This window comes from Sphaerodactylus townsendi, linkage group LG11 (genome assembly GCF_021028975.2).
Source record: "Sphaerodactylus townsendi isolate TG3544 linkage group LG11, MPM_Stown_v2.3, whole genome shotgun sequence".
Taxonomy (NCBI): Eukaryota; Metazoa; Chordata; class Lepidosauria; order Squamata; family Sphaerodactylidae; genus Sphaerodactylus; species Sphaerodactylus townsendi.
In genome coordinates, this window is record NC_059435.1 from 20,271,890 (window position 1) to 20,288,565 (window position 16,676).

The 16,676-nt window shown below is 41.5% G+C and overlaps 1 protein-coding gene across 1 annotated transcript in view; it reads left to right on the forward strand.

Moving 5' to 3' along the window:
* VPS41 (VPS41 subunit of HOPS complex) overlaps nt 1-16,676 on the forward strand; it is a 150,733-nt gene that overhangs the window by 24,724 nt on the left and 109,333 nt on the right. Inside the window, exon 3 of the mRNA XM_048511443.1 lies at nt 12,427-12,534. Within this exon, the coding sequence (XP_048367400.1) occupies nt 12,427-12,534 (108 nt within the window). The remainder of the gene's footprint in view (nt 1-12,426; nt 12,535-16,676) is intronic.

Consider the following 16,676-nt stretch of genomic DNA (forward strand, 5'->3'; position numbering starts at 1 on the left):
GCGGTGCACAAACATTTAAAAACAATTCTGCTAATCCATAAAGTATAACTATAATTGAAACACAGAGTAGTATCAAAATTTAAGCCCACTAAAAACCTGCCCAGTCTAGATCATACACAAGCCCTCACAGAGCTATCCAGGAATGAGCAACATTGTGAGAGGGTGATGCGTTGTAGGGAGACCAGGAGATGGTATTGGGACACACGATTGCTCTCAACCAAAGGCCTGGTGGAATATCTCCATCTTACAGCTCTATGGAACTGTTTAAGATCCCACAGGGTCCTGGTGTCAGCCGACAGAAAGTTTCACCAGGTTGGAGCCAAGGCCAAAAAAACCCTGGCTCTGGTCTAGGCCAATCACACTTCCCTGGGGCCAGGGACTACTAGAATGTTTTTGTCGGAGGACTAAAGCATCTTCTGTGGACAATCTAGGGTGATGCGGTTCCACAGATACGATGATCCCAGATCACTCAGGACCATAAAGGTTATCATCAAAACCTTGAACCTGATTCAGAATTTCACTAGCAACCAGTGAAGTTGCTGGAACACAGGTGTTATATGTTGTCTTCCTGTGAGGAGTCTGGCTGTGGCATTAAGTACCAGTGTGAAAGATGGTAAAAGATCCTTGTTGTATTGGTTTCCTAGGCCTCCATAGAAAGGGAGGACTCCAAGGTTACACCCAGGCTTTTAACGGATGCAGCTGGATGTAATGCCACATCCCCCAATCTCGGCAGCTGGAACCCCTCCACTGGACTGCCCCGACCCAGCCACAGGACCTCTGTCTTTGATGGATTTAACTTCAACCTTCTCTTTTCCAACCAACCAGCCACAGCCTCCAAACCCCAGCCTAAAACATCTGGGTTAGCAGCTGGCTGGTCATCCATCAACAGAACAAACTGAGTGTCATCAGCATATTGCTGACCACTCAGCCCAAAGCTCTGAACAAGCTGTACCAGGGGCCACATGTACATGTTAAATAATACTGGATAGCCCCTTGTGGCACCCCACAAACAAGTGGATGCCTATGGGACATCCCCCCATGTATCATTTGCTGTTCCTGATCCTGGAGAAACATGGCCAACCATTTCAGCTTCGGCGAGGCAGTCAATCAAAAGATCATAATCAACCATGTCAAATGTTGTGGTGAGGTCTAGTAATACCAGCAGTGCTGATCTGACTTGGTCAAGCTGTATTTGGAGCTTGTCCAACCAGAGCTTGGCAACCAGCATGGTCTCTGTCCCATGGCCAGGATGGAAGCCAGACTGGGAGGGATCCAAAACCAGTGCATTCTCCAGAAATACCTGCAACTGTTCCACAACCGCAACTGTTCCGCAACTGTCCCCTCAACTACCTTGCCCAGAAACGATAGATTTGAAACTGAGTGGTAGTTGACCAGATCCATAGGATCTAATGATGGTTTCTTCAAGAGTGGGCATATCACTGCCTCTTTTAGCTTCCCTGGGGAGACTCCCTGTGATAGAGAGCAGTTGATAATTTCCAGCAGGGGGGCCCGTAGCACCTCATAACTGTCCTTCATCAGCCATGAAGGGCATGGGTCTAGAGAGCAAGTGGTAGATCTCCATCCATGTCGTTCTTCAAGGCACAGCCATCCCTGTAACATTTTTATTAGCTAAATAACAATGGTGGATGTTTTTCATCTTGTTTCTCGCACATATCCATGTAAACGTAACCTTATGAATACTAAGACACGGTGTGCCATTTTACTCACTGCAACTGCAGAGTTTTATATTTTACATTTTGTATCATGTATCATTTAATGGGAGACCACCATGGAATACCAGGTTTGTGACTTGGAGGTAGCAGAGGCAAACCACCTCTGAACATCTCTTTCCTTGAAAGCCCCACCAGCAATTGCCATAAGTCTGTGGTGGCGAACCTTTGGCACTCCAGATGTTATGGACTACAGTTCCCTTCAGCCCCTGCTAGCATGGCCAATTAGCCATGCTGGCAAGGGCTGATGGGAATTGTAGTCCATAACATCTGGAGTGCCAAAGGTTTGCCACCACTGCCATAAGTCAACTGTGATTTGACAGCTGAAACAAAAATTGTTGGGCAGTCATGTTTTGTAATCTAAGACATCTTTTGCTAGAGGCACATAGAACGGATAGCATGGAGCTTTCAACAGCATGTAATGTTGGTGCAGAATGTCTTAGGCAGTATTCCTTGGAATGAGAATGGGGATGTTTCAAGCCAGGTCCCTGTTGCTCTTTGTGAAACTTTGGAAGGTATAAAGTAACTGCTAGTAGGAACTGATGTAATGGGTAAATTAATGAATGCCTTTATCACGAAAGCATATTTGCCTGGTTGATTGGTACTGAGAATGGAAGCCCTACCTCCATGTAGACCTCACAAGTTCTAGCTTCCTTCTCAGTCTTCCAAACTGATTGAAATATGAGTGTATAAGAATCTGATTTTTACCCTATTTCAAGGGAAACAGCACTTACCACTAAGAACTGCCTGTGTCAAAGCTGACAAGAGTTAATTCGAAATCATTGCCGCTACATCTTTTAAACATGAATCTTTCTGAACAATCATGAGGTTGGAACTCTGAAGTCAGGTTATCATGGGGAATTGTCAATATTCTAAGTCCTCAAATTTGTGAAAGAAAATATTTGGTCTTTTCTTCAAACAAATGTGCATGTAGCCTTTGTTTATTCAAATCATAAGTTCTTATTTAAGAGAAACTATCCCTTCTTTCAATATCTCCAAACTAATTGTGTCTGTTTTGCTAATATGCCTTATTGAAATATTTGTTTAGACATAATCACTTTAGTGATTAAAAGCTGAAAATGTAGAAGTGAGAATAATGTTGGTTTTGACAATTCACATTTTCTTCTTGAATGGGTTTAACTTTGTTAATCCTTTAAAAGAAATTCCAACGTCTCCTCATGCTTCCTAATGACAAAACAATGCAAATATTGAGGTGCCGTATTACAAAATATTGTGGGGAAAAATCTCCATTACCAGGCCTAAGGCTGAATGGATTACTTTCTGTAGATAAAAATAATTTTGGAGAGACGAGAGAAGTAGAATTTTTATTAACCCCCTAACTTCCTTAAATTGGTCACATCTTTCTGATGGCAGGCATAAGGAAATATGTGAATTTTATTTTCATTTAGCCTTTATTTGGCATAAACAGTATAAAATCACATCTAAATTGCATCAAAATGCAAACTTGCAACATATAACAAATGAAGTTGATTCATACATACTGTTGCTTATGGGATATTTCCAGGAGAAAGTTCGCAGCCATTTTACAGAATGTAGCATCAGAATTATTTAATAAGAACAATAGTCTGCTTAGTTCATCCAGCTCGCTAGGTATCATAGAAAGCAACCTAGAGTATTTGACTCTAATACTTGCCGATTTAGGACAACGGAATAATTGGTGAGTTAATGTTTCTAATTGATTTGCATCACATGAACACACCCTTTTGCACATTTCTAGATTGTTATATCTACCTCATAGTATGGCAGAAGGGAAAACATTGAAGCGAGCGAGTGAAAAAACTCTTCTCTGATCTGGATTGGTCAGATGATACAGATAGGAGGCCATTCTGTTATGTTGTAAGGGGATTGATAGATGTAAAGGTGAACAAGTTTTCCTCGCTGCCAGAGTTAAATAGTTCCATTCTCTCACCAACAATTTTTGTTTTAATAATTTATACGATTCTGAACAATTTAAAGGTAGAAGGGAGTCAAGGGGTATACCAATTGATTCAATCTTCCTCTCTATTAGTGAGAACCATTAATTAAATATGTGAATATGTGTACTCATTAAAGAATACGCCCCTCCCTTTTTGGAAGCAGTCACTTTGAGAATTGTGCCCAATTTCCTGCAGAGCAGTAACTGTGGCTTCATGTTCTTCTTGGGTGTCCCCGGTCCCCCATTTTGTGGGGAGCTTTCTGGGCTGCAGCAGGAGTGGGGAGGCAGGTAAATTGCACTCCACAAATGAAAGTGTTCAGTGGATCCATAAACACATTTGCAGTCCAATCCTGTGGAGACTTAATCCAGTCTGAGTCCATAGAAATCAGCAGGTTTTGGCTGAAGTGGTTCAGCACAGGATTGCATTGTAAATCTGTGTACCTTGAGAGTTAGAACTGTCCATAAACAGTTTGTCTCCAGGACTAGAAAAAGAAGCATCTCATTGATTTGCTCTTAAGAAATTTGGACTTAATGAACGATCCAGCCGTAAGCAGTTTTCTGATCTCATTACTTAATTGCATTAGTTCTCTGTGTAGAGCTTTTAGTAGAAAATACCCACAGAAACCTGAGAGCTGTGAAGTTCTTCTCATGTCACCTGCTTCTTTGCGTACTTGCAAAAGCAAGCTATTAGGCAAATAGCTAACATGATGAACAAATGGGAATATGTTATAAATTGAATACAATGACAAATTGACAATTAGTTATGCAATGGCATCGTTCTGCAGTGCCGGTTTTTAAAATCCCAGCTACAAACTGAACCTCACATTTTCTTGTGACTTTGTTCAAAAATTAGCCTTTGTGTTTTTGTTTTTGTTTTTTCACTTGGGTGAGAGCATACTCATGCATATGAATATAAATTTGCGTGTGTGTGTATGTATGGATTACTTTCTGCAGATAAAAAATCATTGTGGAGAGATGAAAGAAGTAGAATTTCTATTAAGCCTTAACTTCCTTGAATCGGTCACATCTTTCTGATGGCACGTTATAGGTTACGGTCCATCATAGACTTCAATGTATTGAACTGCATCAATTTAAGTTGGTTAAACTTTTAGGTATTGTTCATGTTTGTAGATGATGATGATGAAACCTTTAATGGCATATATATAAATTATACAATGGAAATTAAAATTGGCTGGTAAAAAAGTTTTTAAAAAACAAGCACCATGAGAGCTGGAATATTAACCCACTGAATTGGGATTGAATCTGCTAAGCATTTGGGAACGTTCAGTGATGACAACACACAAAAATCTAGCAGTTTGTTCGATGGTAACAGTTGAGTTGCTGTCTAACAAGAACAAAGTTTTAACAGCATCTGTAGTGTTGCCTAGATCAGCTAAGAGAGGATTAAATAGTCTTTCCCGCTCTACAGCATATAGAGGGCAATATAATAGAACATGATGGACGGTTTCTTCAAGACCAGGATTGCAGATGCAAGATCTATCAGAGGATGAAAGATGGTGCTCTCTATTGTATCGTCTAGAGCTTTCCATGCTCTCTTTTCTACCCCCACACTTGCATGCCCTCACCTGTGGATTCATGGTACTTCTTCTTACAAACCTTTCCACTGTCCATGCTCAGTTGCCTGCACCATCTGCTATTGCCACTAGAAGTGCTACTGCTGTACACCACTACTTGCTTCTCCTCAACGACTGAGCAGTTGGGAGCGCAAGTACAGATACGTGGCAGGGAAATGTGTGGGTGGAGGTCAGCTGCAGTAACCCCCTCCCCCTAGACATCCTGCACCCCGGCAGCAGCCCCGCTGTGGATATGCTAATTCCCTCCCTGCCTCCAGGAATGCTGACATCATTGACATGCTTGACCCCACAGACGTTAGCGTGACCTCAAAAGTTGCTGTTGTACTACCATAAGTGTGTTATGATTCAAAAATGAACAAATGAGCAAAAAATGAGGTGTGTGCTTTCTTATGAGAAACTGCCAGTGGTTCACGGCATCTGGGTTTGGCAGCCACTCATGAGAGATGACTTTAGCCCTGTTCACAAATTACAGTGGAAAATTACAGTACACAGTACAGTACACAAATTACAGTACACAACCCCCAAATTGTGATATACAATCCTTGAACAGTGTACACTTGATTTTCCTTTATATCTGTGTGTGTGTACAATGTACACCTGAACGTGTGATTTAAACCCCATATTTATACAGGAACTGATCTCCAGTTTCATTTGCAAAGTGAATACATGTTGGCTCCCTCCAAATATTCAGGTAGATCCAGGATGTAAATGCATTCACTGTAACATGTGCACGGGGGTGGAGGCTCGGGGTGTGCTTGGATTCAGTGTGTGGGAATTAACATAGAAATACTAGACCTGGAGCCAGTGGTGGGATCCAGAAATTTTAATAACAGGTTCCGATGGTGGTGGGATTCAAACAGTGGCACCGCCGCACACAAGCACCTCCAGTCCCTATTGGGCAGGGAGGTTGCTTTAGTAACCCCTTCTCGGCACTCAGAAAAAATTAGTAACCACTTCTAGAGAAGTGATGAGAACTGGTTGGATCTCACCTCTGCCTGGAGCCCCTAACTTTGTGGTGAACTTTGTAAGCACTTTGTATGTACTTGTATGCCCTGAGAACATAAAATGGAGGAAAGCAAGGTCTGTCTCTTTGCTTTGGGTATGAGATGTTCTTTGGGCAGGAGGAAATGGGTCCCTTGTCGCCAGAATTGAGATGACATCACCTTCAATGTGCTCCTGAAATGATGTTACCACATCACTTGTGACTCAGGTCTAGGCCTAGTTTTCCTGCTGCTAAGTCTCCCCTTACCCTCCCCCCGCCCCCGCCATCTGTTGCTGGGAGTACCTGGCAAGTGTAAAATAAAAGACAATTTCAGCTTTTGGGCTTTTTATACAATATCAATGTATAAACGGTAGATCCGTTTTGGCATTTTGTGTTCCCACCGTGTGGAGAATACAAGCATTGCCAGCCAAAATGATTCTTTTTTCCCGTCTGCTGGCGACTGGAGCTCTGGTCAGTTTCAAAGTTGCGCCCGCCATTTTGTGTAATGCTGCAGGATTCTCCTGCCTCCGCCATTTCCTGAAGATTTTCCACGGAGGCTTCCTCAGCTTGCAGCTCATCCGCGCACAATTTCTGTGTAAAAAGTAGATTAATGAAGTTTGTTTTGTCTAGCAATCCCATGCAAGCATTGTTTTTTCCATTTTTTTTGTTTTGAGAGGTATGTCTGTGAAGCTGTGATGACACAAATATGCACATATTGCAGCTTTTCTAATTGTGATGATGTAGCTTCGAAGACACACCCTCAAAACAAAAAAAGGAAAAACGACACGTGCATAGGATTGCTAGACAAAACAAACTTTATTCATCTACTTTTTACATAGAAATTGTGCATGGATGAACTGCAAGCAGAGAAAACCTCCATGGGGAAAGTAAGAGGTTTGAGCAGGAGAAATAAAGCGTTTCCTGCCTGTTTTTGTTCACTCAGCAGGCAGGACATTTCTTCAACCCAGGTTGGGGGGGAAAGGTAGCTAGTTTTAGTGATTTTTGAAAAAACTGGGTTGAGAGAAATAAAATGTTTTGAAGATATTTGGGGGGAGAGAACTATGTGAACTTCTTCCACAAAACAGTTTTTAAATGTCCTCAAGACATTTTATTCCTGCTTTGCAGAAATGACCAGTGACAACCATTTTGACTTTGTACGTTTTCTGTGCGGTACAAATATGAGGGGGAATTGTATGGGAGTGTCAACAGGGAAAGGGACAGCAGTGTACATTTTTTAAAAAGCAAGACTCCTTTAATTGTTTAAAGGACTCCTCTTTAGTTAAAAGTGCCACAAACTTAGCAAAAAAATCTGTGCTAGTTTACAAATTGATTTTTTAAAGAAGAAAACTGCGAGTTCTTCCTGTATGGGGTAAATGTCACTCTGTTCATATCTTAAGCTTTGCTGCAAGTCAGGACTTGTAGTATTCAACTGGGTTGTCATAGAAACGTAGCTAACTGTCATCTCAACTCAGGCTGCTGATGGTTTTATTTGTAGGGTTGCAGGATTATTAAAATTTAACAAAAATTATTGATTTCCTTTTTATTTACGCTGCCTTGGGTTTACCTTTAGAAGTTCAGGCTGCATAAAAGCTTTTCCTAAGAGGAAAAATTTATATATATCTAAAAAAGGCTGAACTCCGATTAATCAAACGTTGTTGGTGCTTTTCTTTCATTTTCATTTACTGGGTGATAGTCTCTCCCGCAATGGAGTAATCGTGTATTTTGCAAATAGTCTTTCGTTTTGTTTGTTTATAGCAGAGAGTCTCTCAAATTCACCTTTAGTTTGACTTTTACTTAACATAAGAGATACCTGTCAGAAAAGCATGAAATGGTTACATCAGTGTGCCTAATATTTGAAGTTTTTTTCCCCCACTTTATTCATGTTTTGCTTGAAGTCTGGCAGAATGCTTCAGTGAGCTGAGTTTTTGAAAGTATATGTTTTTTTGTATATGCATGCGGCAAGAGAAATTACTTAGTTTTCACTCATAAATAGGACAGGCAAAACTTATTTACAGTAACTTTATCTAATGGTCCGTAGATGAATGCTTTTATGCAAAATACTTGAGGGACTAGAATTAACTTTTCACTTTGGTTGCACATTTGATGTATGGGTTTCAGCAACATGTTGGATTTTATTATAATGACCTGACGCCTAGAATTCTATTTTGACGATATGTGTTTATTCCCTGGAGCGCACCGATCAGTCATGCATTTGTGAGTGCCTTATTCCTAATAAAGATGTCTGAAAACATAATTATGTGTTAATTGCCATGTAATATACAAGCTTGTTTGCTGGCTATGTTAACTGTCTTTCTTTGAAACTGTTGTTCGGCTGTCAGGAATGAAGGAGCACAGGTAATTTGGCTGGTTTATGCCCTGGACTCTAATTTGACGTTGAGTCTTTCCGACTGGTAACAACTTTGTTGAGCGTTGGATTTACTGAATAAAATTGTTCATTGCTGGACACCTTGACACATCGTTTTAGACAAGTGTGTCGTAGATGGTTGGCATCCCTATATTAATCCTTTTTCAAATTCTGTCATAAACTTTTTAGTGGAGAAGTCTCTGATTGTAGCGTGTAAAGGGGAAAAAAAGTTGATTTCTACTGTAGCTTGAGCTTTTCAATGTTGAGGACATTGTAAATTGGAATATTTTAGTAGTTAGTTCACGGCCTCATAGGTTTGTAATCTAGAATAAGGCTGAATTTACTTTACTTATTTTATTTTGGACTTTTATCCCACCCTACCCCAGCTAAGGCTAGGCTTAGGACGGTTCACAGCAAATTCAATAAAAATAGTACTACAACAAATTACATTTACATTTTGAAATTACTCCTTTACTGAGAATGTACATGGTGATTAATGGCTATGAAGAAATGAGGAGAAGTTTTATACAATATCCTCAACACGTAAAATCTTTCCTAGTCTTCCTTGCCTGGTAAAATGGAATAGTATTACACTTCTCCAAACTGTGCTGAAATGGTTCTGTTTCCTTAAAACATGAAATGTGCACTGTATTTTTTTGTGATTTTTCATCAGTATTGAATGGGTTGTCTCATTACTGCCCCCGATGAAAGTGTCAACATAAGTGATGCCCATAACATATCCCTTTTTCTGCATCACTGGAACAAGTTAGGAAATTATGACAATACCTAACAAATACAAGTTAGAATGTTGTGGGTTTTCCGGGTTGTATGACTGTGTTCCAGTAGTATTTTCTCCTGACATTTTGCCTGCAATTGTGGCTGGCGAAACGTCAGGAGAAAATACTACTGGAACACGGCCATACAACCCAGAAAACCCACAACATCCTAATGATTCCTGCCGTGAAAGCCTTCGACAATACAAATAAAAGTTAGCTTGACTGACATAGCATCTGGGTATTAGCCCAGTTTCCAGAGTCAAGAAACCCTTTCTGTAGAGGTCCATTAAAATCCGATCTTGTGTTTGTTCGTAAAACGTCCTTTGTTGGATAATTTTTCAAAGTTAGTTAATTTTTAATTTCCGTATTTTAAATTATACCTAGTTGGATATTAGGGTTGGCCTATACAACAGATGACTTTTCATGAGAAATCTGTGTTTTCCGTCCTCATACTTCTACCACTTGCTCTGAGACCAGTGATACATTCTCTTCCCACATTCTAATAGCTTTTGGCTTAGGTCACCCGTACTTTGTTCTGTTAACCTAAAACTACTCTGTTTTCAGCTTTTTCCCACTTAGCCTGCTTTCCACAGGATGTTTCTTGCGTTGAATGCTAACCCGTAGCCACTGCATCTTCATAGTAACCAGTGGCGTTCCTGCCTAGGGACAGGGGGTACCCTATGTCCCCGGGCGCCCCCCATTTGGTCACATGGGGGGCGCCAACATTTCAGGGTCGTTTGTGTGTTTTTAAACGTTTTAAGTGTTTTTTCACATTCTGGCCTGCAGGGGGCGCATTTTTAAGGCTAGCAGCACCAAAATTTCAGGGTACCATCCAGAGACTGTCCTGATGATACCACCCAAATTTGGTGACGTTTGGTTCATGGGAAGCAAAGTTATTGACCCCCAAAGGGGGTGCCCCCATCCCCATTGTTTTTAATAGGAGCTAACCTGAAATGGGGGCTACCCATTTGAGGGACCATAACTTTGGTCCCCCTGAACACAAATTCACCAAACTTGGGTGGTATCATAAGAATAGTTAACAGATGATACCCTGAAAATTTGGTGTCACTAGCTTTAAAAATACACCCCTTCCAGGCACCAAGAAATTTGCCCAAGATTCTTTGTTTTGCAGTGACTTTGCTCCATTGTAGCCAATGGGGAATTTCTGAGTGTGTAGGCAGGCTGCACATTTTTGAAGATAGAGGCACCAGACTTTCAGGGTGGCTCCAGGGGGGCCTCCTGGTAATAGCATCCAGGTTTGGAGACCTTTGCTTCTGGGGGTTCGATTTTATGGGGCCCCAAAAGGCTTATTTTGTTTCCCCGCTCCTGCACATGAAAGCCTGTGGGCTGAGTTCTCTCAGAACTCTCTCAACTCCCCCCACCCCACACTCCAGAAGCAAAGCTCACCAAGCTCGGATGCTGTTACTCAAGGCCTCTTGGAGCCACCTTGAAAGTCTGGTGCCTCTATCTTCAAAAATGTGCAGCCTGCCTCAGAAATTCCTCATTAGCTACAATGGAGCAAAGTCACTGCAAAACAAAGAATCTTGGGCAAATTTCTTGGGGTGCCTGGAAAGGGTGTATTTTTAAAGCTAGTGACACCAAAATATCAGGGTATCATCTGTTAACTATTCTTATGATGCCACCCAAGTTTGGTGAATTTGTGTTCAGGGGGACCAAAGTTATGGTCCCTCAAATGGGTAGCTCCCATCTCAGGTTAGCTCCCATTGAAAACAATGGGGATGGGGGCATTCCATTTGGGCATCCATAACTTTTCTGCCCCTGAACCAAACATCGCCAAACTCAGGTGGTATCATCAGGACAGTCTCTGGATGATGCCCTGAAATCTTCGTGCCGCTAGCTTTAAAAATGCGCTCCCTGAAGGCCGAAAAAACACCAAAAATACCCCCCCCCCAACCCAAATACCTTGCATTCACATTTGTTCATATTTGGGCAGGACATAATCGGACAATTTTTGTCCGAATGTGCCCAAATTTGCCCAGATTCCAACCAAATCTGCTATTTGTTTCATCTGAATCTCCAACCCTCAAAAGTGATGCTGTTTCAGAGTGGGGGAGAATCCACCCCCAAACAGCATCACTTTCAATTTTGTTTTAACCGGGGACCCCAGATTCTCCCTTTAAGGTAGATTTAAAAGAAGAATCTGAGCTCCCTAGTTTAAACACCATTGAAAGTGATACTGTTTGGGGGTGGATTCCACTGGAGGTGTTTTGTGAGAGATGATGCTGACATTTGTTTGGTAAATGTTCTGCTGGGGGTGATTTGTGAGAGATTTACATGCTTAATACCCACTTGCACTGGCTTGGAGTTGTTTCTCAGGCTAACAACCTACCTCATAGGGTTATTGTGATTAGGAAATTAGGAAAAGAGTTGGTGGGGAGAGAGCCATGTATGTTTTGATGGGAGTGGGAGGTGTTTTGTGAGCTGGTACAAAAAATCATTGTTTGGTCATGGTGGGGGAGGGTGGCCGCCCATACGCCAGGTGGGGGGGGCACCAAACTCAGGTTTTGTCCCCGGGCACCAGTTTGCCTAGGTTCGCCCCTGATAGTAACTCCCTTAATTTTTGATCAACAGCTTTTTTTATTTGTCCTTTGCATGGTGGGACAGGAGTTTTTAAAGAACTCTGAGCTTGTTGTAACAAACTTAGTTGTTGTTCAGCTTAGTGCTAAAAATAAAGCTTTAGCTTCTACCATCAGTAGTACCTCACCTATGTGTTATATATTTTGTTTAGTAATAGGAAAACGGACTTTTGCTTAAGCAACGGTTGTTTAGAAAATAAATATTACTCTCCTATGCTACAGTGGTGCTTTTGAAGGTGTTTGCAGCCAGCATTCTGGTGCTGGTAACTGGAACAGAGCAACTATGGGTGTTTTGACTCTCACTGGTTAGTAGCTGATACGAAGAGTTCTTAGGGGAGCGTCTTCTGTGTAGTCCTGGGGGAGGTACCAGAATGTGCCGTTTTAAGTCAACCTGAGAAGAATGACTGTTTTTTTCCTTTCCCCCTACAATTCTTTAATAATACAGGAGGATGACAGTGAAGCAGAACCGAAGCTGAAGTATGAAAGGCTTTCTAACGGGGTTACAGAAATTCTCCAAAAGGACGTGGCCAGTTGCATGACAGTTCATGAGAAGGTAAGGTTTGAATTTTCTGGAAAATGTATCTGCGCGCAGTGATTTTTGCTCATTCCTTTGAAAAAAAATACATACTTGTGCTTTTGTTCTGTTTTGGCCAAAACGAGTCTTAAGTCAATGAAAAGCTACTTCCACTGAAATAAAGCACGTCCGTAAGCACAACAGATCTATGGGATCAACCCTTGGTATTCGTACGAACAGCACCTTTGAATAAAGTCTGTAGATATGCTACTCAGTCCTCTTTGTGGAAAATAAAAACGTAAAACGAAAGAGGATTGTTTCTCCAGAAATGCGTGAACTGGAAAGTAGCTGCTGCGGGTACTTTGCATGCAGCCCGAAATTGCCCATTTTTTGCGCGTGCTTGTAAATTTACTGCCACTTGCTGAAGAACTGGAAGATAGGCTTGGCATTTTGATCCAGATTTTACTTGGCAATTTCCTACAACTATCTATTATCCAATCACTTCTTTTCTTTGACATTTTTGTCAAGGGCTTGATGAATAAACATGACCTCAGTGTTGGGATTGAAATGGCCCTCATGCTGGGATGAATTATTTGCATTTAGTCTTTGTACTCAAGCAAGCTTATATTTGGAAACAGTATTGTATTAACTAATTTTTAGGGTTAGACATATTCCTAGCTATATCTCTTTGTGTGTGTGTATGAGAGAGAGAGAGAGAGAGAGAGAGAGAGAGAGAGAGACTATTTTAACAATTATTCCAATTTAAAGAAAGGAATATAAAGTTGTTAAAGATTGTCATTCACAATACAGGGTTAGATGATATATAAATGGTGTCTGTATTGGTTGCGAGGTCGGGGTCAGTTGAACTTCATTTAGTTAACCCTGGTTTTTATATTCTCAGTGGAGGCTGTCATTCATCCCACAAGGCTAAGGGTACTTGATATTTGTACCCAAGCACTTCCTAAGTTTGTATGACTCCCCAACAGGAACAGATTATTGGCCTCTCATAGCCTGAAATACAAACGCGCGCGCACACACACACACAGTTCTTTGTTGAACATTGAGCCTGACAAACAGTTCTGGAGAACTCTTTGTCGTAATAAATGGGAAGTAAAATGGATTTTGTTCTTGAATTTTTCTTTGGACCAACATACCTATTTGGCAGTTCCATTGATAATATCGTGGCGCTTTGTTTTCTTCCATCCACTTTAACTTGGAACAGGCGCGTGCATTTTATTCTGAGCTTCACCTGAACCAGAGTTCAGAGTTGGGGCTGCTCACTGAGGATTGCAACAGCTGCTTCCCCGAGCAGCTTGCAGCGAAAGTCTTTTTCTCCACAGAAGTTTTTGCTATAGTCTCCTCTGGCAGTACTCCCCTTAACAGTATGCATGTGGACTCCTCACACAAGCAATAATTTCTGCAATTAAGACCCCAAATATAACATCTGCTTTGAATCATCTCTGATAGCCTTTTGGTGACATTGTTCAAATAAAATCACGGTTGACCCCACATTTCTATAATTTGCATTTTTAACAGGAAAGTTTTTTTCCCCATTCAGAACAGGTGGCAGTTAACCAGATTTTAGATACAAAATCCTCAGGGAGCTGTTTTTAAGTCTCCAGGGTAAGTCATTAAGCTTGCCTACCAGGGTAAAATTCAGGGAAACTCTGAATCCCTGAAAACATGGGAACCTTCTAGCTCAGGGGTAGGGAACCTGCGGCTCTCCAAATGTTCAGGAACTACAATTCCCACCAGCCCCTACCAGCATGGCCAATTGGCCATGCTGACAGAGGCTGATGGGAATTGTAGTTCCTGAACATCTGGAGAGCCGCAGGTTCCCTACCCCTGTTCTAGCTCAACTGAGAGATGCTTAGGTTAGCCCCAGTGGTGGGATCCAAAAATTTTAGTAACAGGTTCCCATGGTGGTGGGATTCAAACTGTGGCGTAATGCCAATGGGGCTGGGTGGGGCACAACGGGGGCGTGACCAGGCATTCCGGGGGCGGGGCATTCCTGGGCGGGGCATTCCTGGGCATTCCTTTTGCCACATCTGAATAAAACATGCAGTAGCAAATCATTGATTTCCCTTTGCCTCTTCTGAGTGGAGCAATTGACTTCCATGAAAACCCTGGGCCACTTACAGCTTTTGCAACCTCTGCCCCCAAAAGTATCTAAATTTAAGGGATCCCCTTCGAGTTTGAGGTCTAGACTGAGCCCCCTTTGAAACTGCCCTTATAATCTGCTTGAGCAGTGTGTTACTAATACTTATTCCTGTATCTAGCATTTTGTTAAAAACATGACCCAGTTGAGATACACTTTGTTTTTTGACAGCCAAGCATAGTCCTGATCAGCTGCATTTCCACATCCTCTTCAAAAATGAACACCTGTTAACCTATCCCATGTTACGTGGTAGGAAGGTTTTGGATCAATATGCAAAAAAGGCCCAGCAATTGACTGAAATAAGGTTAAGTGCAAATTGAACTATTTCTTTTTGCGGTGAGAACTGGACGCTTTTGCTTTGTTGGGTTATACATTTAATAAAATTAATTTATAAAATAATATGAAGGCATTGGGTGTGACCATGAAGCCAACGTGGGCACCTGTTCTCCCACCTTTTCTCTTGGAGAAATATGCTCGGTGGTTGTACATGGATTTCTCGATGCATACATACAACAGGTTCCTATTTATAACATGACCTTTATAGTGGGAAGGGCCAGACTATCGTAGGATAAACGGATTGCAATACAAAGCAAAAGTTGCTCAGACTTGTGCCGGTTTACAGTCCTAATGTACATCAGACTCTCCCCCCCAACCTAGTCCCGAGTGGCTTGCCGGTAGAAATCACCTCGCGGCCAAGAAAAATGGTCCTGAGAGTTCTCACTGAATGAATGGCAAAAAATCTCGAGAGCTGATTTGATAGCTGATCATTCTAATCCAGAGCACTGATGTTTGCTCTTTTAAAAAAGAGAGGCAAGTTTCTGGGGCCCTGCTATAAATAGACTCAGCGGTCGGAACCGGCCAGGTAATTATAATGTCACAGACAACTGGAGTTGTTTTAAGTAACCAAGCACATTCTTCTTCTTTTTTTTTCTCCCTAACAAACTACACTATTTATGAGCGGGATCAATAATGTTAGAAGCTTGGAGTGTAGGTGCCTTTTAGGAATTGGACTCTTACGATGCCGAGGCTAAAAACTGAAGGTAGAGGGTGTATCCTTTTTTTAAAAAAATCAAACAGTCTGAAAGTGTCATCGTAAATAAAACTGTAGCCTGTACCACAGATGTATGTTGTGATTAGCACAATTTGGCTTTGTTTGGAGTGCCGAAGACTGGCATATATTCAGATTAATTTCCCCCCAGAATTATTTTTTCCTCCTTTCAATGCTAAAACATCATATTTTCACTGGACTCGCTGTCTGCATTGGATGACTAATCGTCACGGCACCTGGTGCATTCAAGCAGGCCTGTGCGGTGGAATGGTCATACCTAGTTATGTCTGCACACCTGATGTTTTATTAACTAGTATTGATTTTTTTACCCAGGGGACTTTTTTCTTCCTGTAAAGAGGCAACCTTGCAGGAGTGAAAGACATTGCAGGGGATGAATTTCTAATGAACCTCTTCTTTCCTCTTTCTTTCTCTCTCTCCCCCTCTCTCTTTTTTTAACTTCTCTTTAATGTGGCTTCATATTTTAAGTGCCTGAGCCGAAAATTTCATTTTAAGCAATTCCATTTTGATAAATCCTTTTAAACCTTGACTTTCTGTAAGGTTATTTTTTAAAGATTGTGCTGCTTGACTGACACGCTTAGTAGTGCCTGTAAATTTGAGCATTTCATTATAGGTTGCAATGAAGCATGCTCCCATGCAATGAAATACAGAGAATTTAAGAATCTGACCACTTGAGTAATGCAGGAAGCCGGGGGAGGGGGGGGGGCTTCCTCTTTCATACCAAACAACATCAAACTTGTTTTAATTTTCTTCACTCCTCAGAACTCATTGGGGAAGGGCAACCATACATACAATCTCACATCTACCAATATTATTTCCCTCTTTAGCCCAGCTTTTCATGGAATAACTACTCAAACACTTTGCATTATTTTGGCTATTGTGTGCACTCATACAGTGCCGGAGCTTGTGCATTCCACACGCTCTAGAGACTTCAGGCAATGCTGATTCCCTACCTGT